Source organism: Pleuronectes platessa, chromosome 20 (genome assembly GCF_947347685.1).
Source record: "Pleuronectes platessa chromosome 20, fPlePla1.1, whole genome shotgun sequence".
Classification (NCBI taxonomy): domain Eukaryota; kingdom Metazoa; phylum Chordata; class Actinopteri; order Pleuronectiformes; family Pleuronectidae; genus Pleuronectes; species Pleuronectes platessa.
In genome coordinates, this window is record NC_070645.1 from 9,332,657 (window position 1) to 9,355,822 (window position 23,166).

At 44.3% G+C, this 23,166-nt stretch overlaps 3 protein-coding genes and 4 non-coding genes across 9 annotated transcripts; 1 reads left to right on the plus strand and 6 right to left on the minus strand.

Annotated features, from left to right (window-relative positions):
* Positions 1 to 2,012: 2,012 nt before the first annotated feature.
* On the minus strand, positions 2,013 to 5,886 carry si:ch211-171b20.3 (uncharacterized). The gene is made up of 6 exons (XM_053412563.1): positions 5,669 to 5,886; positions 5,043 to 5,122; positions 4,568 to 4,700; positions 3,615 to 3,722; positions 3,456 to 3,514; positions 2,013 to 2,699 (listed from the first exon to the last, which is right to left on the minus strand). Exons 1-6 carry the CDS (start codon positions 5,725 to 5,727, stop codon positions 2,560 to 2,562), a joined length of 579 nt encoding a protein of 192 aa, XP_053268538.1. The 5' UTR covers positions 5,728 to 5,886; the 3' UTR covers positions 2,013 to 2,559.
* Positions 5,887 to 6,626: 740 nt separating this feature from the next.
* rpl7 (ribosomal protein L7) lies at positions 6,627 to 9,913 on the minus strand. Its single transcript, XM_053412567.1, has 7 exons — positions 9,853 to 9,913; positions 9,267 to 9,366; positions 8,980 to 9,146; positions 8,302 to 8,439; positions 7,653 to 7,762; positions 6,923 to 7,138; positions 6,627 to 6,671 (listed from the first exon to the last, which is right to left on the minus strand). Exons 1-6 carry the CDS (start codon positions 9,864 to 9,866, stop codon positions 6,930 to 6,932), a joined length of 738 nt encoding a protein of 245 aa, XP_053268542.1. The 5' UTR covers positions 9,867 to 9,913; the 3' UTR covers positions 6,627 to 6,671; positions 6,923 to 6,929.
* On the minus strand, positions 6,782 to 6,875 carry LOC128426231 (small nucleolar SNORD12/SNORD106). The gene has a single exon (XR_008333245.1). It is a non-coding gene; the product is annotated as a small nucleolar SNORD12/SNORD106 (small nucleolar RNA).
* On the minus strand, positions 7,349 to 7,441 carry LOC128426233 (small nucleolar SNORD12/SNORD106). The gene has a single exon (XR_008333247.1). It is a non-coding gene; the product is annotated as a small nucleolar SNORD12/SNORD106 (small nucleolar RNA).
* On the minus strand, positions 8,078 to 8,172 carry LOC128426232 (small nucleolar SNORD12/SNORD106). The gene has a single exon (XR_008333246.1). It is a non-coding gene; the product is annotated as a small nucleolar SNORD12/SNORD106 (small nucleolar RNA).
* Positions 8,512 to 8,604, minus strand: LOC128426234 (small nucleolar SNORD12/SNORD106). The gene has a single exon (XR_008333248.1). It is a non-coding gene; the product is annotated as a small nucleolar SNORD12/SNORD106 (small nucleolar RNA).
* Positions 9,914 to 9,950: 37 nt separating the features above from the next.
* On the plus strand, positions 9,951 to 22,538 carry rdh10a (retinol dehydrogenase 10a). 3 transcript variants are annotated; one of them, XM_053412565.1, is made up of 7 exons: positions 9,951 to 10,104; positions 11,109 to 11,982; positions 12,226 to 12,461; positions 18,608 to 18,706; positions 19,796 to 19,941; positions 20,702 to 20,833; positions 20,957 to 22,538. In XM_053412565.1, exons 2-7 carry the CDS (start codon positions 11,697 to 11,699, stop codon positions 21,078 to 21,080), a joined length of 1,023 nt encoding a protein of 340 aa, XP_053268540.1. In that variant the 5' UTR covers positions 9,951 to 10,104; positions 11,109 to 11,696; the 3' UTR covers positions 21,081 to 22,538. The 3 variants fall into 3 exon arrangements, with proteins under 3 accessions (XP_053268540.1, XP_053268541.1, XP_053268539.1); XM_053412566.1 differs by having other exon boundaries at positions 11,572 to 11,982; XM_053412564.1 differs by having other exon boundaries at positions 9,951 to 11,982.
* Positions 22,539 to 23,166: the final 628 nt, after the last annotated feature.

Sequence of the window (23,166 nt, forward strand, 5' to 3'; positions counted from 1 at the left end):
TAATTGTTTTTAACTGTTCTGTATGGTTTGTCAGCAACCAACATCTCCAACCTCCTCTGTCAACATAGTCAACACATTTTAATCACTTCAAAAAATGTCTGTTATATTTATTTTATCCTTTTTCTTTCCTGTTAGTACCGTGGTCAATTGCTGGTGGTTTTTTTGTGTTCCCAGTAACATATTTGGACTTAGCTTCTGGCGCAGTTTACAGCTAACTTATCAAAATAGTGAATTTTTGAAGGTAATCGAATACTGATCTTTATCCTCGGGCCAAAAACTCTCTTTTACCCTAATGCCGACCCAAATATATTTAGGGCGGTTTTGATTTGAGGTGTTGGCAAAGTAATAATTTGGCAGACAGGCTACATTCTTCGATCCCTGCTGATGGAGTCAACTGGCACAATATCAAGTCAGGTGAAACAGTAAAACAACCAGGCTATTCTTCTGTATAGCAGTGTTTCAGGAAATACTCATACTCTCTATTGAAAAGACAACATTTAATACTACATCCTGGATTGAGGTCGCAAAATAACTAAAGAAAAGTACACCTGAAGCTGTTTGTACTTTAAAAGTTATCATAAATCAATTTAGTATTTTTGCCTCAACATCTCTAAAACCTGTAGAAACTGGCTGAATAGAACCATTGCTGTCCTCTTGGTCTGGTTCTGTCCTGGTTCACAGTTGCGTCAACTTGCAGTGAAACGATAAACCACTTGTTGGCAGGCCCCAGCACGGCTCTTATTAAAGACCTCATTGTTGACTGTTTGTTCCAGGTCATTTTGTTTCAATCCACTTGAAAAGGACGCTAAAATCCCTGCAAGAGACCAGGCCTCCATCTGAGCGTGAACACAGCCCCTTCACCGGGCATGAATACGTGGGATGGCTCCGGGTTTTCTAGGTCACTGTGCATCCCTGAAATGCACACCTTAGGATCCGCACAGAGGGACGAAGGGAGACAAACACTGTCTACACTCTTCCATTTAATATGAGGACTACACTCATTTAAATCAAACACAGTCGACACCTGAGTTTCAAAGTGTCAACTGTGGCCAAAAAGCTCAATCCTATGTGAATCCTGATCCCAGTTGTCAGTCTTTGTTGACTATCCTCCCTTGAATATTCTTATCTGTCTCCTCTTTGTTTATCAAATAGAGATGTCACAAAAATAATGAAATAAAAAAACCCACATCTCTCACTTGAAAGCGTTTCACTTCCTCAAAAAAGCCTCAATCTGTCACGTTGAGGCCCGCCTGCCATCGTTCTAAATGATCTCAGACTGCAGGATTCTGTCATCCTTCAAATGACACTGATGTGCACCATCCAGGACGTGTTCTGTGTTCCCAAGCCGTTCTGATTAGTACTGGGTAAAGCTGAAAATGACTGTAGAGGAGAGATAACACACGGTGGAGCTGCAACAAGTTCATTTTGGAAATATGTCATGTTCTGCATTTCATATTTGCATACAACATGCTGAGTTAAATTTGAAAAGACTTGTTATTAAAATGATGGATTAAGAAGGTGAAAGTTGATAAGAGGGTTGAGAGGAGACTTTGTTTATCTGACCCACACGTGCTGTCAGAGACGTGTCCTCCCCGTGTCCTGGTGTGTATCAGACCCACGGCCTCAGGCGGCGTCTGCAACATCTTCAAATAACAGCGGCTAATGACGTCCTCATTTCTGTCTAAACAAAACGACAACTGCTCTGACTGTTGTCTTTGTCGAACACAATGGACAAGACTCCTCACAGACGCTAGCTGCCCTCTATACAGCCACAAAACAATGCATTATGTGGGAAAGTACCACATTCTGGGATCTGGGGGCACAGTTTTGTGTCTGTCTCGTAGATTATGGAATTCAGATTATGTTTCGTTTGGCACTTTGGGGACTGTGGCGGTCGATGTGTGGCGTATGAAGCTCCCTTTATTAGCCTGTGTTCAGTAGGAAGAAAAAGAATGGGTCACAGAAGAGATCAAGTTATTGAGATATGAAAAATAAATGTTTAATTGCAGGAAGACGTATTACAAGGCACAATAATAGTTTTGCTAAACTATCTAATATATACATAGATGTCCAACTTGCTGAACAACTTGTAACTGGTATATAACGGCAATCATCAAAACACTGTTGTAATGAGATCCCAGCCGGACAGCATCTGCAACCTACTGATGATACAGCGAGAAATATGGCAGTATTACGTAACAGCCATTACAAGCCATTAAAGAGCTAAAGTAAAATTGTGGATTGTTGAGTGGTAAACTACTGAGTACTGTGAGTCATAACGGGAAAGGGATTTATTATTTATTGTCCGCCCAATGCTGCAGTTTGCCTCAGTAAATACTACGTGTGGTCACTAGAACAGAGAAGCTGCAGTCAGGAATCCCAAAACGTGAAGAGCAGCCATGACAAGCAGGAAACTAAAATCACCGAGGATAAACAAGCTGTCAGAACGAGCCATTGAAATGAACACGGTTCCCTCAACGTTTTATTTTGTTCCGATGTTGTTGGCACAGACTCAATGGTTTTAATCCTTGACCGGTGCGACTGGGACAAAGGTGATTGTCAGGATGGAGGTTTTCTCAGTTTCCTCATTTTCTTGAGCTTTTCTTGTCTTGCCGACTCGGCCTCCAGAGAGGACAGCTCAGATATCCTCTGGATAAAAGAGCGAGAGGCGCCGACCACCGGGTCTGGAAAGGACTGGCCTGTGTGGCGAGGACGAGAAAGGGAGAAGAAACAGTCAGGGAGAAAAGCAGACGTTAGGATGAGAACTGAATGAAAATACTACTCTTTGGAAATAACACACTGTATAGAGGGACATTTCCCACAATTATGGTTTACAGCCCTGTTTGAAAAAATCTATGTTTCATTTCAATGTTTAACACCCCGCCTCTGACTGTCCTGCTTCTCTATTTCTACATCTCCTTGTGGTATCGATTAAATATATATCAATGAGCAGTAAAGTCTTGGATACTTTGTTCGGCTTCATCACAGTTTGCTTAACAAACCAAAGTGTGACTGGTCCATTTAATGAAATTGAGTAAAGCTAGAAAGGAAAATGGCAGCACCTAGAAAAAGCCCTGAAAAGAAACTGGAGCAAACTGTTGAAATAAGAACCATGACTCCACTTGTCAACAGGGAACACTCCCTTTCTCCGTATGACCCCTTGTCCACCTCAGTTATATGCCGCGGCCGACAAGGTACCCTGCACTGACAACAGAGAGGCCCTGGATCTGTGCTTCTTTGTTTGACGAAGGAAAATCCATTAAAATGACATGTTTGCTGCCACTAAATCAATATCACAAACACCTGTACAGGTTGAAGGTTACACTTTCCTATTCACTCGCAACACAGGCCGCGAGTTCAGAGCTGACGTGTTAAGACCACGACAAATACCAGAGTACGGAAAAACCTTGTACTTAAAACCGTGGCCCCACCGTCCAAGTTCTGGAATAACTCACTTGTGTGATTGTCTCTAACAGTCAATATGTTGTTGTAGGATGGATAGTTCACCTTAGGCCTGCAGGACAAGAGGACAATGGAAGAAGCATAGCTGTGAGAACTAAATGAGAGAACTATTGATTGGCATGGAGTGATATAGGTTTAAAGGTGGGATATACCTGCTGAGTTTACAGTTTTCAACTGAGAAGGGGTTTCTGCCATTGAGGAATAAAGTGGAGGGAAGGAGGATGGCTGGACTCGGGTTCAGCTCGTATCTTTCAGGGTAGCTGGAAAGCAGAGGTGAGGATAATTTATGGGCATATGAAACTTTGCCATTAGTCTAATTTTATTATTTCTGCCAAAGGAGGTTATGTTTCGTCAGCCTGTGTCTTAGCAGGATTATGCAAAAAACGACTGGATTTATTACCGGGAAACCTGATGGAAGGATCCATTGATTTGGGCGCGGTGGATTCCAAACATAGTGAGATAGGACTTTTTATCCACATTCTCCTTGTTTTCTCAGATAATAATTAATGGAATTGGATTAAAAGGCTCAGACGCATTGAGGTGACTGATATTTAGAAGTTTGTGCAATTTGCTGCAGATCCAAATTAAAATGGGGATCTAGTAGATTTTTACTAGGGGTTCCTCATGGGGACTGTTGGGCCAAATCTAGTTTAGATTGAGGTTTAAGAAAGACACAAATTTCATGTGAAAAGACAAGAAGTATGTTTTCCCACCATTGCTTTCATAGATTTAAGTATCATGTGAGAGTGAAGGCAAATTTCCATCATTATCAAAGCTTAGGTTTCCTCAAAATGGAACATTCCCACAAATGGATGACTAATAGTGATACATAATTGTGATATTATAGCGATGATCATGCACTCAATAATACCACAATGTTGAACATTAAAAGCTTGAAATCTTCTTTGTGACAAATAAATGATGCGAGTCCAAATATTAATTGCATCTGGCAGCCGTTTCCTTCCCCTTCCCCTTCTTGTTAATTGTCATCTATGAAACAGTGGCTCAGTATAATTGGTTTAATCTGTGCAGCTGTCTCCAGAAATATGCTTTGAAGTGGTACAGCGACAACTCCAGGACTGAGTGACGTGAATGTGCTGGTTACCCCAGAGTGAAGGGCGGCCCGGCGTGGCTGTGGGAAAGCTCCTTGGAGAGGCTGAGGGGGTGCAGGGTGCCCGGTCTATGGTAGTCTCTCAGCAGGGGAGGGATCACGGATCTGGTTCTCTCGAACCTGGCACCTGAAATTAGTTTAGATTTAACAATTCAGAACTATAATGGACAATTATTTTTTGTTTTAAGTTTTATGAATTAAAACAATTTAGAAACATATTTTGCTTTGATAAGAACTGTTGATTCTGACTGAAAAGTTGTCATATCTGAAAGGTGATGTCACTGCAATGGGACCTGCGTATTTTGTGTATGGTTACAACTCCACCTAGTGGCTGTCAGGTTACAAGACACAGACACGCACAAGCCTAAATTCAATGTTATCCCATAAAGTGGGATGTAAAAATATGAAAAAGAATAATTCTTTATAAATGTAACAGTGAAAAGGAAAACTCCTAATCTGCAGTTCTTACATTTGTTATCAAAGAGAAAGTGTCTCCCACAGACGTCCTCTGGATCGTTATTCTCGGACTCTTTGGTCATGTTAGGCGACCTGCTCGTACATTTAAAAGTGAAACTGTTAGTCACACAAGCACAGATTAAAACAGCTTGATTCCCACAAAAAATATCATAAACGTATATGATGCACACAGTAGTTCTTTACTCTGCTAGTTTATTTTAGTCTGTTAATTTGCATGTCTGAGCACAACTACACCAGAGTCACAGTTCTAGTATGTGTAAACAAACATATTAGGCTGATTCTGATCAAATAACCGAGTGTTATTGAAAGTATTAAACTACTGACACAACTCAACTACAATTACATTTCTTGTACAGCCTGCTGATTACAGCGACCCTTACTGGTATACAACGGTATCACAGCCCTGTAAAATTACACATGAAGATTGAAAGATCAATAAATGAAGTCATACTGGGAGATGTATTATAGGAAGGATGATCTGCTGTTTTATCTCCTATAAGATGTAGTTATGTTGTCTTGTGCTCGTGCAGACAAATCCACCGCCACCACCAATGAGCAGGTTCACTGATGACACCTTTTTATCATCAGGTTTATAAAGTATTATAATAAACATCTTACCCTCCGAACATGAGGCCCCCGATGAAGGACTCCTCATCTACGCACTCTACAACACACATGAAGAGTGGTCCTCACTCACATGTTAGCTAGCTGCAGGTAGTGTAGCACATACATGTAGCATGTTTACTCACTGCTCAGCGGCTGCGTGACAGGAAGTGTCCGCCTCATGTGGAGCTTCTGTCTGAAGGCGGCTCGTCCTCCGCCCGCTCCCATCCCGAGGCTCCGGTACGCGAGGTGTCCGGCCGAGACGTCAGGGCCGCAGCTGCTCGAGCCCCGCAGGGCGGCTAGAGCCTCGGTGGTGGGTAGAGAGGAGTTCACCTGGAACGTCATCATGCTGGGAGCCGCCATAGAGTCATTATAATTCCGTTATTGGGCGGAAGTGGAGGATAACGCGGTCATTATAACGGAGGAGTCTGATCATCACTGGTGCGGCTGCGACGCCAGGTTACTATGGTGACAGGGCTCATTACATTACCAGTGGACATGGAAACGTTACTGAAGATGGAGGCTGGCGCACATGTTTAATTCAAGTGGTCACCGGTGCACGGTTCTACCATAATACAGCACCACACGTTTATCTTATAAAGTAGACCACGAAATGTCCTTATCAGTTAATTAGTGAATGAATATTATTTGTCCATGTTGGCTTTTTTGTAGAACTCCTTCCAGCCACTTGATATTCTTTGTTATTCAAAAAGACTGAAGTCAAATTTAGTTCATATGGAAGACAAGTCTTTCCCAAAAAAGAACCATTCAATTCCATCACTGTATCTCCAATCACAACATTTGTATAAGCAATGCTAAACCAATGCTCATTTTATTTGCATCTCATCACTTGTCATTTCATGATGAACTTGAAAAAAACAAGCCAATGCTGTTAAACACCAAATTTAATACGGTAAGGATACGAAATAAAAAATATGCTTGATACATGGAATGGAAAACACACTGACAAAACTGGATTTTCTCAACGTTTTTATTGTACAATGAGTCCTTTGAAAACCTGAAAAGAGAAAAAGACACCATTTTAATCTTAACATGAAATAAAGTAGTTTCATTTATATGGAAAACTTCTCATCAGCATTTGTAGTGAACTGATGCTTAATGGCCTAGGATGTGGTTTCAGACATATTTGGCTTAATTTCAGCAAGGTTTTCACCATAGTCGATAAGATGGGGAAAAAAGATTATGCATCATTAACCACATCTTAAGACATTGCAACTTTCAACACCTAGACATGTTACTTGAACTCACCACATCTTTAGTTCATCCTCCTGATCATTCTGTTGATTTGATCCTCCCTGTTGCCGGCGTCTCCTCCCTCCACAAAGTGTGTGGTCTTCTTGTTCATACCACCACGGGGTGAGGACAGTTTGAATGGCCACAGGAAGTTGTTGGCGGGCTTGAAGTTCTTGCCAACTGTGTAAATCTCATGGATGAGGTCCTCGACGCAGATGATGCCATATTTGCCTGATGGGAAATAAAAGTGTTAATGTGTAACTGAACTCTTTACTCAACTACCCTGTCTTGATAAGGAAAAAAATTAAAAACTAGTATAATATTAGACATTAGGGCGGACTGCTGGTTAAGTGATTGTGCTTCTCACCCAAACTGCAGGGACTCATTTAGCTACTTTTAAAATTTAATATAAAAAAAAATCCCAATGTAAGGTCAGACTGACATGTGGTTTCAGACAAAACTGGCTTAGTTTACAGAATGTTTCTCACCATAGTCGATAAGACGGGGAAAAAAGTGTGCATCATTAACCACATGTAGCTGAGCCCTAGTCTATTGTACACGTCAGTGTGTGCAAGTCCCTTGATATGCAACAGTTCACCCTGTGTACACGTAAAGCATGATGGCTTAGTCTTTGATAAGCATTGATGGACAAGTCCATTATCAACCCTTTTCCATTCTATGAAATCTACACTTATATAACATATCATGATGATCAGGTTTTCTAAAATGTTTAACAATTTCATACCGAGAGCCTTCTCCACCAGAGCGTTGTCTGTGAGGGCGATGCGCTGTTTCCTCATTCTGCCATGACCACGTTTGTAGATGAGCTCACGCACAGACTTCAGGTTGGGATATCTGAGGGTAAAAGTGGATCACAAATACTTTAAAATGAATTCAAATCAAGAAAAGGAATAATTGTACATTGTACTACATTTACAAAGTGTAACTGACCAGCTGCGTAACATTTTATGAAAATATAAAGCTGTGTCAGAGGGATGAGCATACACACCCAACCCTCAATGAGATTGGATGAATGAGCTTTGAAAGACAAAGATTGCAAATAAAAATTTGCTTCTCATGATTTGCTCCATTAAGACAATAGATGCCCTGAATATTTCACCAAATGTGACGTAAATACTGCACATTGTTAAGTATCTATTAAAGTCATGGAATGTGGTTTCAGACTAAATTGGCTTATTTTCAGTTGAAATTCACCAGGGTCGATAAGATGGGGAAAAAAGTTGTTGAGCATCATTAACCACATTCCAGACAATCTGTGCTTTTATCCATATCCCTTGTGTTTAATCGTAATTCTAGTGTGATTACTCAAAACGGATCAGATTTGACCAAAGCAAAAACATGTAGTCATGTGTATTTAAGAGACAATGTCTTACCCCCAAGCAATGTATGGCTCGGCGATCCTCAGCATGTTGATTGAAGCCTTGTTCAGCTTGACGAACACACCGTTGAAGATCTGGCGCAGACGGAGCAGCTGCAGAACCTTGCGGACCTTGGGGCTGACACCATTGATACTGGAAAAACACATGAAGTGTGATTAGCGTGATTCTAGTTCAGAGTCCAAAAGTTTGGTCAAATAACAGAATTGTGTGGTTTCAGACAAAACTGGCTTAGTTTACAGAATGTTTCTCACCATAGTCGATAAGACGGGGAAAAAAGTGTGCATCATGAACCACATGAGGCTGAAGCACAACATTTACATGGATTGCTATGTTTAACTACATTGAGGAGATACTGAATAAATGTTCTGGACACTAAAATTTGCAAATATGTCCTGACTGATACACATGCAGGTTAAGAGTTTTATACAGTCTTTAGAACGCCAGCAATAAATGCTGCCAACTTTAACATATAGGCAATAGGGCTCAGGAATAACTTTGCTATAGATTTAATAGACAAGGAAACCTGACTAAGTGTGGACAGCGCCATGTGATCAAAAACCTGAAGTTTGATATTTGAATCAATCAGTTTTAAATAGTAATCCATGTAAATGTTGCCAACAACATTGTGCTACGCAGGGACAGTTGTGTTCCCAACTATTGAACTCAACTCACCCTCTGATCCTCATGACGAAGGCCAGTTTGGGCTCAGCTGGGACATAGTAGTTTCCCACTTTGCGGGCAGTACGGCCCAGACGAACCTCACGCCTGAACATAGACCTGTACTCCTTGTGGTACTTCTCAGCCCGCTTGTAGATCAGCTTCCTGGTCACCTTGCGGGCCTGTGGACACACGTACCCATATTCAGTGAGACCGGGACTGATGGATGAGTTGCTGATTAAACGCATACAAGTGAAACACAAAGTCTTAGAAGAGATAATGTCTCACATCTTCGGACCTACTTTTTTCTCAGCCAGCATCTTCTTGACACGCATGGCCTTCATGGTGGCGAAGGCCTTTCGCCTTTTCACAAGGCTCTCCGGGACGGCCGGCACTTTTTTTCTGTGGAAGACAAGGAAAACGTCATGACTCTTCCTTAAGCACACAATTATAACGTAGACTCACGTTATTTAATTAATAACGAGAAACCATTTCTTCCGAATGTAGCTGCTAGCATGTTAGCTCGTGACTAGCCGGCTTGCATGCAGGCTTTGTTAACAACTCCGAACATTAGCTGACATGAATAAACATAATTACAAACACATATTACACATTTAACGTTAAGCGCCTACCTTGGTTCTCATCATTAGCATTGAAACTAGCCTCTTCTAATTAGCACGGGGGCTACACCGACAGCCATGTTGTACTCTGACTATCCGGCTTCACACGAAATCGCCATAATATCAGTAAAAATTCCACAATCCTTAACAATACCGCCATAAGCATGATGCCGGGAAACTAAACTAATCATCCAGAATGTGAAATGGACAAAGATGGACATTCTAACAGCGGATGTGATTAGATTTCTGTTCAGCAGCAAACACTCACTCTGCGTCCGCCATTGCGTCCACCGAGAAAGAGGAATTTCCCTATGCGCATGTCCGCGACATAGGATTGAGGACCCCGTGGCTGGGCTGTCCGTCCAGATGCCTGCTTCGAATGTGACGCTTCAGCGAGCTAAACACAAGCTCAGCGATATAATCTAAAAGTCACTATATTATATTATAAAATTCATGGCGTCAGATCACTATAGTATGTTGTTGGACATATTGCCTTAAAACGTACAGCGTCACCTTCTCGGTAAGTTTTTATTTTGTTTTACCTTTTAAAAAGTGGCTTGACTAGTTCAACATTACCGTAAAGTTGAAGTTTACTTCCGTTAATCTTACGTAAATTTTCTTATTCGATAATAAGATTGTTTTTAATGCACATTTGTTGCGTAAAACCTTCACTTGTCCATGATGGTACTGCGCTGATTGAGCCAATAGGGGGCGCACACGTGTCGTTTCAAAGCCCCAGAATTTAAGGAGCGTGTGGAGGTAAAGTTTTTCTCTGCAGGGTCTGAGGAGAGAAGAGAAAACACCTTCAGGTTGTAAAACCCAGACAGGGTGATGCTCAGCGAGGTTATACAACCATAACACAGTGTGTTGATGGACTGGCTTCGATTCAAAGTCTGAGAGCCTTAAGCTATTTTGAGTCAAAGTGAAGTAAAAGCACTGTTTTCCCTCTACTTTTTACTTTACCTGAATATTTCTCCTATTTGTAAATATACTCTCATCTCTACTTTTACTTAAACTAAAACATTTTCTACATGCAGCTTTAAATGCTGGACCATTTTCTTTCTTTTTAAATGCAGTGTCTTTACCTGAATAATAGAACAATCATCACATGTGGGCACCTTAGCTCACATAAGTAAAGGACCTGCAAAAGTCTGACCTTCCCCCAAACACCAAACATGGGCAAAGCCTTGCACAAAGGCTGCCGAGATGCACACACACACGTAAGAGAAGACTGGATCATTACCATTAAAAAATATGTTAAGTGTTTTAGATTTCCAATTTAAATAAAGTAAGTTATCAAGTCAAATGACAAAATTTAGATTTTCTTCCATGAAAAATTCCCCTGATTTTTGCTAATTGTACTTGTGTAATCTAATAATTTAAATGTTCCTAAAATCCTAATCCCAAATCCTATCTATTATTAAAAAAAATAAAGATCACACATGAAAGGAATCAAAACCAGTGGAATTTAATTATAATCTGACACATGGCACGTTTTCTGATGATAAACATCTTTTATTATAGATCAAAATCCAAAGCAGAAAGAAGAAGCAGCAGCTTTAACATGTGAAAGAAAAAAAAAACTCAATGTCTCTGATCTTCCACTGACTTTGGTGAAAACAGCAGTGTTAGGTAAAATCCTGCAGGTTACATCACCTCCGAGTGTGATGAATGCACCCGGCGCGCATGTCTCAGTCCTATTGGGCCCAGCGCTGATGGGTGGACTGAATAAATAGCGAGGGAGATGCGGCTGAGGATGAGATGAGTGAAGGAGCAGCAGAGGAAGTAGGAGGCACAGTTCACAGCAGCTACTCGTGTTCACTCTGTGGCTGCAGCCGCGCGTCTTAGGGGCGACTGGACTCTGACTGGGCAGCATCTCCACTCCTCCCGTCCACTCTGCATGCTGCGGTGCCGTCTCGCGACACGTTTGCGTTTCCCTGCGTGAAGCCGCGATCCAAGTTTAACCGCACTTCTCCGCCGCAAACAGGTTGCAGGAGGTGAAGCTCTCTCTCTCTCTTCCCCCCACCCTTCCGCGCACCGGCTCTCCTCGCTGCTCTTTTTTTTTTTTTTTTTTTTTCTCGGGTTGAATTGATCCGAGACCTCGGTGAAAAGATGATGATCATCATCGCGGAGTTCTTCGTGGTCATCCTCAAAGTGCTCTGGGCTTTTGTGACCGCCGGGGCCAAGTGGGTGGTGCGGCCCAAGGAGAAGAGCGTGGCGGGACAGGTGTGCGTGATCACCGGCGCCGGCAGCGGCCTCGGGCGGCTCTTCGCCAAGGAGTTCGCCCGGAGACGAGCGATCCTCGTGTTGTGGGACATAAACAGCCAGAGCAACGAGGAAACGGCGGAGATGGTGCGGCAGATTTACAACGAACTGGACGCTCCCAGTACGAAAGACGGTGAGTGGGGCTTTTATTGTGTATTTACAGTGTTTTGGATGGGTGCAGGTTTTACGCACGGTGGGCGACATCGCTTAAAAGTCATGCACAGTATTCTGTTTTGTTAAAATGGTCTGCAAAAGTGTGCACCAGACCCTGAACAATTAATGATTGTGCAAATATAACCATATGTTTTAAAAAATCCAGATTGATCCCTTCCAATAACTTCTTCCATTGATCGCATCTGTCTCTCCATCCCTGCAGGACCCGTCGGTGGTGTGGAGGAGGTCCCCCCCTTCAAGCCGCAGGTCTACACCTACGTGTGTGACGTTGGGAAGCGGGAGAGCGTGTACTCCACAGCCGAGAAGGTGCGTCGAGATGTGGGCGAGGTGGACATGCTCATCAACAACGCCGGCGTCGTCTCCGGCCACCACCTGCTGGAGTGCCCCGACGAGCTGATCGAGCGCACCTTGGTGGTCAACTGCCACGCACACTTCTGGGTGAGTTCAAGCACCAGGAGTAAAAATAAGAGGAGAGCTGCCTGTGCATGCTGGGGATGAAAGTGTGATGGTTTGATCATCCCTCTGTGTTTGCTTGGAGGCCAGGTTCACAGGAATGTTTCCACCCAGTTCACAATCTCATCCCTGTGTGTGCCAAACAAATTCAGGTATCAGATCTGTGTGTGTGTGTGTGTGTGTGTGTGTTCCCCAAGTATTGTGGAAATATGACCATAAATAGTTGGCTGGTGTGTTCATACTCCAGCTCGGCTTTGTTTAATTCTGCCAGAGGAAAGTCACGTGTTTGGCTCCCTGAAAGTCTCATGCCGTTGCTGCTCCTTGGCAGCTCCAGATCACTGATGATCCCCCTGGTATGTCAGCCCTTCCGTCTCCTCTCTTTTTGCCACACAAATCAAACGTCCGTCAATGAAGCAGAGAGAGTAGAGGGGGGTGGGGTGGGGGGTCTCCTGTACGTGGTTTGGGTCTGTCTCTCATCCACCGCTCACCACATTTCGTTGGCAGGGAGTGATTTGTTGTGTATCAGATTTTTACTCTGGCTCCGTTTCCCTGGCGTTTCCCCCTCCCCCCCAGTGTGAATACTTATCTGAAAGGCCATGAGGACTTGATGGAGTGAATGTGTTGCACTTGAGATAAGCGTACGCTGCAGTGTTGTAAAACCAGGCCAGGGGCTAAAACAGCCCATTTAGGAGGAGTGTAGAGACGCTGGTTGCCACAGCATTTAGGAGTCAATTGAAGAGCAACGTCATCGGTGGGATTGAGAGTCGGTTGTTAGGCATTTAAGCCCCTCAACTCCAAGAAAGAAAAACCCCCAGTAATAAGAATCGATTGCGTTGCTTGGCTGCGACACCTGTTATAGTGGTTTTGGCACACACTGGTTTACAGGTCTGTTGAGGAGTGAGTTTTTAAGATTTGGGATTTGTGTCCTCGGCCCATTTGCATCCCTCTGAATTGACCATTTCATCTTGGTCACAACACGTTAAGCAACGCATCAAGTGAGGCGGATGATGTTCATATTGAGACCTTGGCTGCGGGGCTCCCTGTGCATTCACGATGATACCATGAACCGCGGTGATTGTGAGGCTCACTAATTGAGCATGCAAATCTCTTGTGTTGTCAGTCACTCAGGTTGTGTGTTTCTTCCTCTTTTTTTTTTTTAATGGACGCTCCATTCAGCCCCTGACGCGCCTCTCTGCTGGCCATCCCCATGTTCTTTTACACCCAGGATTTGGAGTCAGGGACCAGTGGCTGGGTGGCAGATTTGGGATTTCTTAATGGAGGTCTGTGTTTGTGTTCGCCCATATTCTGTGGCGAGCGTGGTTTCTTTAGGAGCGTAGAGGGGGGTGAGGCAGATGAAAGAAGCACTTAATGAATGGCGACAGCCAGTATGGAGGATGTGGTTCATTAAAGACACAAGCTACATGAATAGAGCTTAGACTAACAGGGACCTGTCCACTTCCCTGTCCTACACAAACATGGACAGTCTCACACTGCATGCAGGTGGTGCTTTCACACAAACCTTTTTTTTACCGCAGGTTTTTATTGTTTAATTGTGGTTTATGAATTGACAAATAGCCTCAGTTCAGGCCTTGAAGTGAAGTTTAAACACTGTTCATTGGGTTTTGATGCTTTAAAGACTTTTTACTTAATGAATGCAGGATGTTTTTTAAACCGTTAGACAAAGATTACATTTACAGAAGCGGGTCTGCAAGTTTTCTTTCTTCACCACTCCTCCTGCTGTTGTTAAGCTTTCATTACACACATTTATATTCATCAGCAGTGGACGTGCAAAGCTGGAGATTCATTCTCTTCAGTGTGTTGATCTTATTCAGCTTGTCCAGTGTCACGTTCTGGCAAAACATCAATTTGACTTTAGCCATTAAGGGAGACATCAGAGAAGATCTGTCAAGTTGCAAAAAAACCTCAGCCGCCGCCCAGCTTTAATCCCATCCAGATAATGACATTTCCCAAAAGTTGAAGTTTCTCAAACGCAACATTACAGCAGGTTCAAAGCCTCTGACATCTGAAACGCACAAATAAGCAAAGTCAGAGTCCAGAGGAAGGAGGAGAAAAGATTTGTATTCTGTGTAAGTTTTCATTTGGGAATACGGCAGGGATTGACATGAGCAGGAAAGGGGGATAATCGTGTGTGTCTGTGTGTCTCAGACCCCACACTTCTTCTGTCCTCCTTCCACAGGCCCCTCTGACTCCTCCCAATCTGATTTGGAGCAGTGGGTGCAGCTGCATTGTAGTCATGGAGGCCAGCTCTGCCACACACACACACACACACACACACACACACAGAGAACAATTATGATTCAGTCTCTCGCTCCCTTTGGGTTTTTATGAGACGGTGGTGGGGGGGGGGGTCATCACATTGAATTTGTCTGATGCTCTGATTAGTCCAGCTGGCAATTTTTGATGGGTCTCAGTTTTGAGTCATGCGAGGATGTCATTTCCACCAGAGTGTGTGGGGGGGGATTTATGTGCGTCTCAGTGGAATGACATGAGAGGAAATCCTCCTCAGCATCTTGAGCTGGTTACCCAACAGGTGGTGGAAGAACAATGAGCATTAGTTCATCCTCCGCGTCGAGGTCCCACCTCTCTTGCGCGCGAAGACACGAAAAGCGCAGCGCAGCGCCGCGGCGGTGACATGGCGGGAAAAGAGCAACGGGAGAGGAGAGAGGAAGGAAGGCAGGCAAGGCGAGAGGGTAATGGTAAACTACTGCTGACCCACTTTATCTGACAATTGGTTTCTTGTCTGCGGATCAACTTGACAAGATGCCAGGCGACAGGAGCCAAGTTCCGAAGGCCACATTCCTGCTGTATCCAGAGAAAGGGGGCAGCCAGGCAGAAGGGTCCTACTTGACTGGTTTTATATGGGCCCCTCCTCAGGCCCAGCGCACCTGTACACCCCCCCCCCCCCGAGTGGAGTGAGCCATGACCACTCCTGTATTGGGTCTCATCCTGAGCACATACCTTTTATACTGCAAGGGATGGGATTCAGACTTCTTCCTCATTTTTCCATTGTGAAAATGCCCATTACGATTTCACAGAGCCCATGATGTCTTATGGCAGTACATTAAGATATTTGGTTTCCTACCATTGGGTTGAGAAGAAAATCAAATCCTTTTGAAGTTTGAAAGGCTAGAATGACCAGTTAACTAAATAGTTTATACGAGCGATTTAATTCAATTCAAATTGGGATAGAATTCATTAAACAGGAAAATCAAATCACATAGTCAATTGTCTGGCTAAAAAAGCTAACTTTCTAAATGGAAATTTAGCTTTAGGAGTTAGGTTCTTGTGATGTTTTACTATTTATCCCAATCAACTTTTATCAGATATATTCATATCAATTATTTACAGAATAATTGAGTCTTACAAAGCAACGAAAAGAATCACAAGCTTCTCAAGTAAAACAATCACAAGCCGGAGTCCTCGTGGCCAAGGTCTGATGCCTGAGGACTTTAATCAGTGAAGCCTTTTTCAAAGAGTCGTTCGGGGGGGGGAAGTGAACGACATGACCGAATGACTGAAACCATAAATGTTCTGAAACACCCAACATGAATGATTTTTGCGTCTATTTAGTTTGATGAGTCATTACATTGGATCCTGGGATTTTTTTAGGGTTCGTCCCGTATTGACGCCACTTCCTCCCTCGACTACTGATGTTGCATTCGAGGTAAATTGGATGCTAGTTGCAGTCGTTGGAGGGGGGGGATGTAATCGACTGTAGTGGTGTCTCGCCCGACCATAGCATGGCCACCGCAACATGACCAATCTGCATCCATCATCCCTGACGACCACTAAACCCAACCCACTCAAATTCCATGATCTGTTGCAGGATCAGACCAGGCATTTTTCTCTCTCCCTCCCTCGTTCTCTTGTTCAGGGAGAAGTCAGCCCAATTAAATGGCCATCTGGTCCGACGCAAAGGCCAATATTTTGTTCATATTCCTGTTGGTCAGACGCTAGCACTAATACAGCCTGACACCCCAGCTGCAAGGAGCTTTGTGTGGCTTAAATGCTCCTGGGGGCACACACCAATTAGGGGGTGCAGCGGGCAGGGCACCCCCACATAGGCCAAGGAGGCCCGGCTGTGTCAGCGGGTAATTTAGCGGAACAAGGAAGCGTTGAGACCCAATTACAGCCGCTCTTGATGTAAGACACGAGCCCCTGGTTGCCTTCACACATTTTGTGTCTGAGAGGTCAGAGGAGGTCATACCCACATGCCAGAGCTGCCATGAGAAGCAGGACATCGTCGGAGGGTGGGAGAGGGACGGGACGGTCGGACACGTTGAGCCACGTCCGCGGTCACCGGGAATCGGTCCTCTCCTCCATCAGCTCCAGTTATTTTCAGACCACTCAGCAAACCTGTCCGGTTGCATCTAAGTGTTGGCTTCGGTCGCAGTGTGCTGCGCCAAGTCGAGTTGTTCCCTGCGCTCTGCACGTTGCTGTGGGAGTGGGAAACCTTGGCTCCGAACAGGTACGGGCATATCTTAAGTTAATGCTTCATTTGCACGCAACTCTCTCTCTCCCCCATCCCACTGCCATTCTGGCTCGCTGAGGCCTCCCGCTACCTCTCCTTGGGCCCCGTCATTTGATGAGCTGAATATTGCAGCAAATTCGAAATGTATGTCCAGGAAAAAGAGCAGATGTTTGGAGCCGAGTCAGATCAGTTATACTGTACCTGGTTATAGAACGAAACTCCAACGCGATGAAGTCATCCGCCTTTAAACCACGCTTCCTCCTCGTGGATTTGACTTATTGCGTAAGAGTTTTTATTTACCGCACAAAACCAGCAGAGCGACAGAGGTTGCACTGGAAGTCCGTAGGTCCGATGCAGTTAATCTCTGGGTGCAGTTTTAATGAGGCTTTTCCTCCCCTGCCAGTGGTTTCGTGGCTGTACTACCTGGTACCGGGCTCTCCCTCTCTGGCTCTGTGCTCCCCCTCCAGCAAATGTTTACAAAGGAGGCTGAATCATTTCTCTGGCAGAGCGTCCACACTGTAACGACCACTGTTGCCCTTTCATGTACAGAACCACAAAATCACTAGAAACTATCAGAAGGAACAAAAGCTGACCCCAATTTTCCAGTGTTACCATTGGAAAAAGTTCAATTTTTCACATCGCACCCTGCAAACTGGGCAATGATTCATTCTCAATTTATCCGTTTATTCTTTCAGCGTTGTAATTTAAAAGGTGCCCTCTGTGTTTTTCTAACCTCTGACATTAAGAAAGCGGTGCAGCCTGTGTGTATTGGTCCTCACTATGGCAGCGCACATCTGACTTGAATAGCTCCGGCTCAGCTCCCAACAAAAGGCCTGCCGGTTGTTTGTAGACCTCCTAGTGGGAGAGTGATTGGTCAGTTCCTATCACGGCCGTCACATGTCACACCTGCTGATTGGCTCATGCTGTGTCCAGGGCAGCTCCAGAGTCAGCAGACAGGCCGACTTGAGGAATAGATCCATAGGTTAATCAGCTGCAACCGCTGAGTGTCTTTTCTCTGCATGTCCTCCCCGGTGTTGCTCTTCTCACCACCTCGCCAACTCCCATTGGACAGGCGGGTGGAACCACTCTGGCTCTCACGTGGCGCTCCGGTGAAACCCTTTCATCTCGGGCCCCGTCTCGCCACAGATTGTTCGGCTGACTGCTGCTCGGGGCAGACGATAGGCTGAACTGTATTGTTGGAAGTGCTGAGTGAACGGAGGCCTATGATTGGTGTTGTCACCGGCTCTTTAGAGCCAGGCCCGACGACGGGCACCAGATCTGTGTGGGAAAAGAACAGATTGTACCGCAGCGCACACACCACACACCCGATCAGTGGCTACCTGTACAGGGGAAAACCCTCATCCCCCTCTTCCTTCTCTTATTCACACCTGCCACAAAGAGAAAAACCTGTGTCGTCTTTAAACTATTAAATGCTTCACCTCCAGCGCTCAGTTTTTTTTGGTGTCTGTTATGAATTCTCATTCAAACGCCTCTCTCTGAATCACCATGGAGAAGAGGCCGAAACGAAGAAAGAGAACAAGAGGGAGGGAGAGACGATCAAAGGGCTTTGGCACAGACAAACTGCACAAGTGAACTAACCTTCCTCTTTTTTCCCTTTGGCCTTCTGTCCTTCCCCCAGACCACCAAGGCGTTTCTCCCCAAGATGCTGGAGCTGAATCATGGTCATATTGTGACGGTTGCCAGCTCTCTGGGTTTATTCAGCACAGCTGGAATCGAGGTTAGTATCATACACAACAACACATACACATCCCATCGTTCCCACCATCCAAAACCAGTGCTTTTTTTCTCAAAGCGTCGGCATGCCAGCTTGCACACTGAGCCGGGGGGAGGTTAGGCCCCTTTTCTCTGGTTGTCCCTCCACCCGTTAAATTAAGGGACACAGATGAGCATTGGGGAGCCTCTTATAGTTTCCTCTATCTGCAGCAGTGGGGGTGTGGGGCCCCTAATGGGCTCTGGCCCCAGGGCCAGAACGAGCTGACAGCTCCCCGAGGGACAGAGACATCTTCATCACTGCTTTGTGAGCAACTTGATGCTCGCTCAGTATTCAGCTCACAGCAGCTTTCATCGGATAAATGTTTGCTTTCCCTTCCTATAGTTTAAATTTTTTTTTTTTTTATTAATACTCTTCCCCACCACAGATTGTTTTTATTTGAATGCATATTACTGGGCTCATTTATCTCTATAACCACAGAGCGAGTAAACGGGTAGCTCCACTAGAAGGCTTCATTTCAGAGAAAGTTCCAGACGATCGGCAGAGACAACTAATCCCCCGCCCTTTGTTTTTATAGCTGCACATGTGCTGTTTTGTCAAAACATTCATCCATAATGATGAAGTCTCCTTCAAAGGGAATGAAGTGCAGTCAGTTTTTGTGAAGCGATTATGCCTCGCAGAGATTCCTTGAATGGTTTCAGATGAGCACATTAATTTCAGGGAACCAAAGCCCTCAGTTGTCATGTGGGCACAGTTCATCTCTTTATCCTCCCCGTGTTTATTGACGTGCATCTGTGTTTGCTCAGCCCTACTTTTTTTTTTAAAGATTATTTCCACAACTAACCACATCAAACCCTTCCCTCCAAGCTGAGCTGCCTCCTGATGCACAGGAGAAGAATGCTAATGAAACAGTAGAACATCGGACGGGCTCGCTCGGGGTTTTTGTGGCCGTGTCATTAACGGCAAGGAGAGACCTCTGTGCCCACGGGGCTTGTGCGCTAATGTTCTCTGTGGTTCCTGGGCGCAGGCTGGGGCAGAGCTTTACAGGATTAACCTGTTCTCTCTCTCTCTCTCTCTCTCGCCATCATCCCTCAGGATTACTGTGCCAGTAAGTTCGGTGCCATTGGGTTCCACGAGTCGCTGAGCCACGAGCTGAAGGCCTCGGAGAAGGACGGCATCAAGATGACGCTGGTGTGCCCGTACCTGGTCGACACCGGGATGTTCAAGGGCTGCAGGATAAGGTAGGTTCTCCTTTCACCGCTGCCTGGTGTCATTGTCTCTACTCCCGGCTGTTTCTCTGCACCTGGCCGGAGTTTGTCATCTGTAATTTTCACCACATGAAATTGCCTCACAAACACCTTTTGAACTTCAAAGCAGCAGCTGACGGTTTGTGTTTTTGTGACACGCACACACACACACACACACGCATACAGTATTATAAACTCCTCTGGTCAGCGATCTGCTTAGACAAAGAGAGCGACTTTCCCATGAGAGGAGAACCTCCCCAACAGGTGCACCTGCCCCCTTCCCCCCCTCCCTCCCCGGCTTCTCTAATAGCCTTCACTTTGTTTGACGGCTACAGTCAGCGGGCGGCTTTACTGTCCAAGCACTCGGAGCAATTACTGTTACTGTTCACATCCTGTTTCACCATTATCACCTTTCTCATAATTGGCCAAAGCTTGTTGCAATTGTCACTCTTTAAAAGTGAATTCCAAAGTGATAACCAGAACAGCGTGTGTCCCCTTATGAAACCATATTTAAATTCACTAGATCCAGATTTTTAATAGGATCTGCTCCAAATTGCACATATAAATATCAGTCCCCTAAACAAGATTACTGTATTATTTTCTGAGAAATCCACAAAATGCAACATCCTTCCTCCAAGTTGTGATCTAATCCGTCGTGTAGTTTTTCCACTCATGGTCTTCCTATCAACCTGAAAATCAGAACACCTATTTTAGTAAAAGAAAATATAAGAATGGTACCTTTCTCTCTTTTCAGGAAGGAGATTGAGCCTTTCCTCCCTCCCCTGAAGCCAGAGTTCTGCGTGAAGCAGGTCATGAGGGCCATCCTCACCGATCAGCACATGATCTGTACACCTCGTATCGTCTATATGGTCAACTTCATGAAAAGGTGAGCAGCCTCCGACAGTCTGACGTCCCCTCTTTACCTCGTCCTGTTTGCTCCCTCAGTAAATAGCATGTGTTTTTCTATCTGTGTCACTAATCTGACCCTAACCTCTGCCCTCCCTTGCAGCATCCTGCCCTTCGAGGCCATCGTGTGCATGTACCGGTTCCTCGGCGCCGACAAGTGCATGTACCCCTTCCTAGCTCAAAGAAAGGAGGCCATGAACAACAATGAGGCGAAGAATGGAATCTAGGGGGCGCTGTTTGCAAAAACGAACAGGGGCACATGCACGTGCAGGCATGAGGAAACAACCACTGAGGATGAAAATGGGGGAAGGAAGAAGAAAAAGACTGAATCTAGACTGGTGCACTTGCATTGAGCAAATGCAAAGGTTTACCACATTGTTCCTCTGGAACAAAGAAAGCTGTGTACTACACAAAGGATTTATTTGACTTTGTTCTGTCTTTTTTTTTTTTTAAGTTTGTTTAAAGAAACCAACATCTATATACTATGTCACTAGTTTTGAAATCATACAGAAAAGATATCCAATAATTAACTATTTACATAATGTAGTCACCAGCCTTTTTCTAGAGTCATTGTGGAAATATACAGTATGTTACTGTACAAACAGTAAGAATCTTTAGTTTTTTCACTTCTATTTTATTTTTGTAGACATGCACTGTAATTTCAGTTGTTTTCTTTCAATGCAGCAAGTCAAACTACCCCCCCCCACACCACCGCCATCACCACACACACACACACACACACACACACACACACACACAGGCTCTTTCTCCCCTCAGTCACGAAACCAGTTTTACAGCTGATTATAGCCTGTGCCATTAAAAAAGATTAAGTAAAATAATAATTTCACAATTAAACTTTACCATGTTTTTGTTCCTTAAGTTACCGACACATAGCATATGTTTAAAAATGAAGTCATTCCAAATGGGACATTAAATGGCCAGACTGTGGCTGAGTGAAGCCTTCACAGGAGACTCACCCGTGGCTCTGTCAGAGGTCCTCGTTATTTCAGGTCTTCAACGACCAACCTCTCCAGTAAAAGGGAGCTGATGTCCAACAAGCATGTCTGACGCATTCAGAATATGTACCACTTTGGGAGAACCCGAGAGGAAATAAATTCTCATCTCTCTCATTCGTCTTAATTTTTCCAGATCTGTGGTTGTTTATATTGTACATTTATGTTACCGATATTATTTGAGTGAGAAGATAACCTGACAAAGGCTGTAACTCCGCTGTCCCCATACTGATGTGTGGTCGAGGGAAATATATTAAAAGACACTAGCTTTCTATTATCCTTTCCAAAGTAACACTTTAACACTCCTGTCCATCGTCCACCTTGTACAGTTAAAGTGAAATGTAAATGTTTAAATGTTGTGAATACCCCAAGTTCCCCCTTCCCCCCCCCCCGAAACGACTGTCTCCACCATATTTGATTTATAAATATTTTATATACCTTTTGTTTGGGACGACGAGAGTTTTTGAATTTCAACGACATTCCAATGGGCGTCATTCCTTCAGTCACGGGGAAAAGCCTAAATTCTCTACCTCTTCATTTTATTTTTGACAGTATGACATTCGCCTCTTTTTTTTTGTAATCTTCTGAAGACTGCTCCATAGCAGAGCAAATGTGGTTCCAATGTTTAGTGTCTCTACCTAACTTAAATTAATAAAGTGATTTAGATTATTACCTGGTGTGTCGTTACTACATGTGAAACAGCAGGAGAAAAACTCAGCTGGTATTTACGCCTCCATTGTTTTCCATGAGATGGAGATGAATTAGATGTTAAGGCGTTTCACAGAAAGGAAACAATCACTTAGCAACCCCCCCCCCCCCCCCCCCCCCTACACTTGTTACTGTCAGGTCTGTGAATCAGCACAGTGAGGGAAGGGAAACCGGATCTTCTGAACTTCTCGGACGCAACTTTCATTTTGAAGATTTCCTTCTTTTAGATGAGTATCGGTCTCACTGTCCTCTCACACCCGACTCAGAGTGCTGCAGAGACGGGCCCTTTGTAAGTAAATATCAAACCGTGTGCACACACTCGCAGACATGTGACCTTTGCAGAGGAAAGAGTTGCAGAGACGATAGAGTCATGCACGCCCACAGAAAGTCAGATGTCACAAGTCATGATCTGGGTTATAGGTCAGCTTTGGGTCCTGGGTGCTAATTCATTCATTCAGAGTAAGAACAGTAAAGGGATTTGGTCGAGGAAGTTGTGGAGGAAGAAATCAAACATGCTCAGCTCAAGATAAATTAGCCACATTGAATGTTCTACCTGAGTAAAAGTGAATCATAGTTTTTGGACTAATTCCCC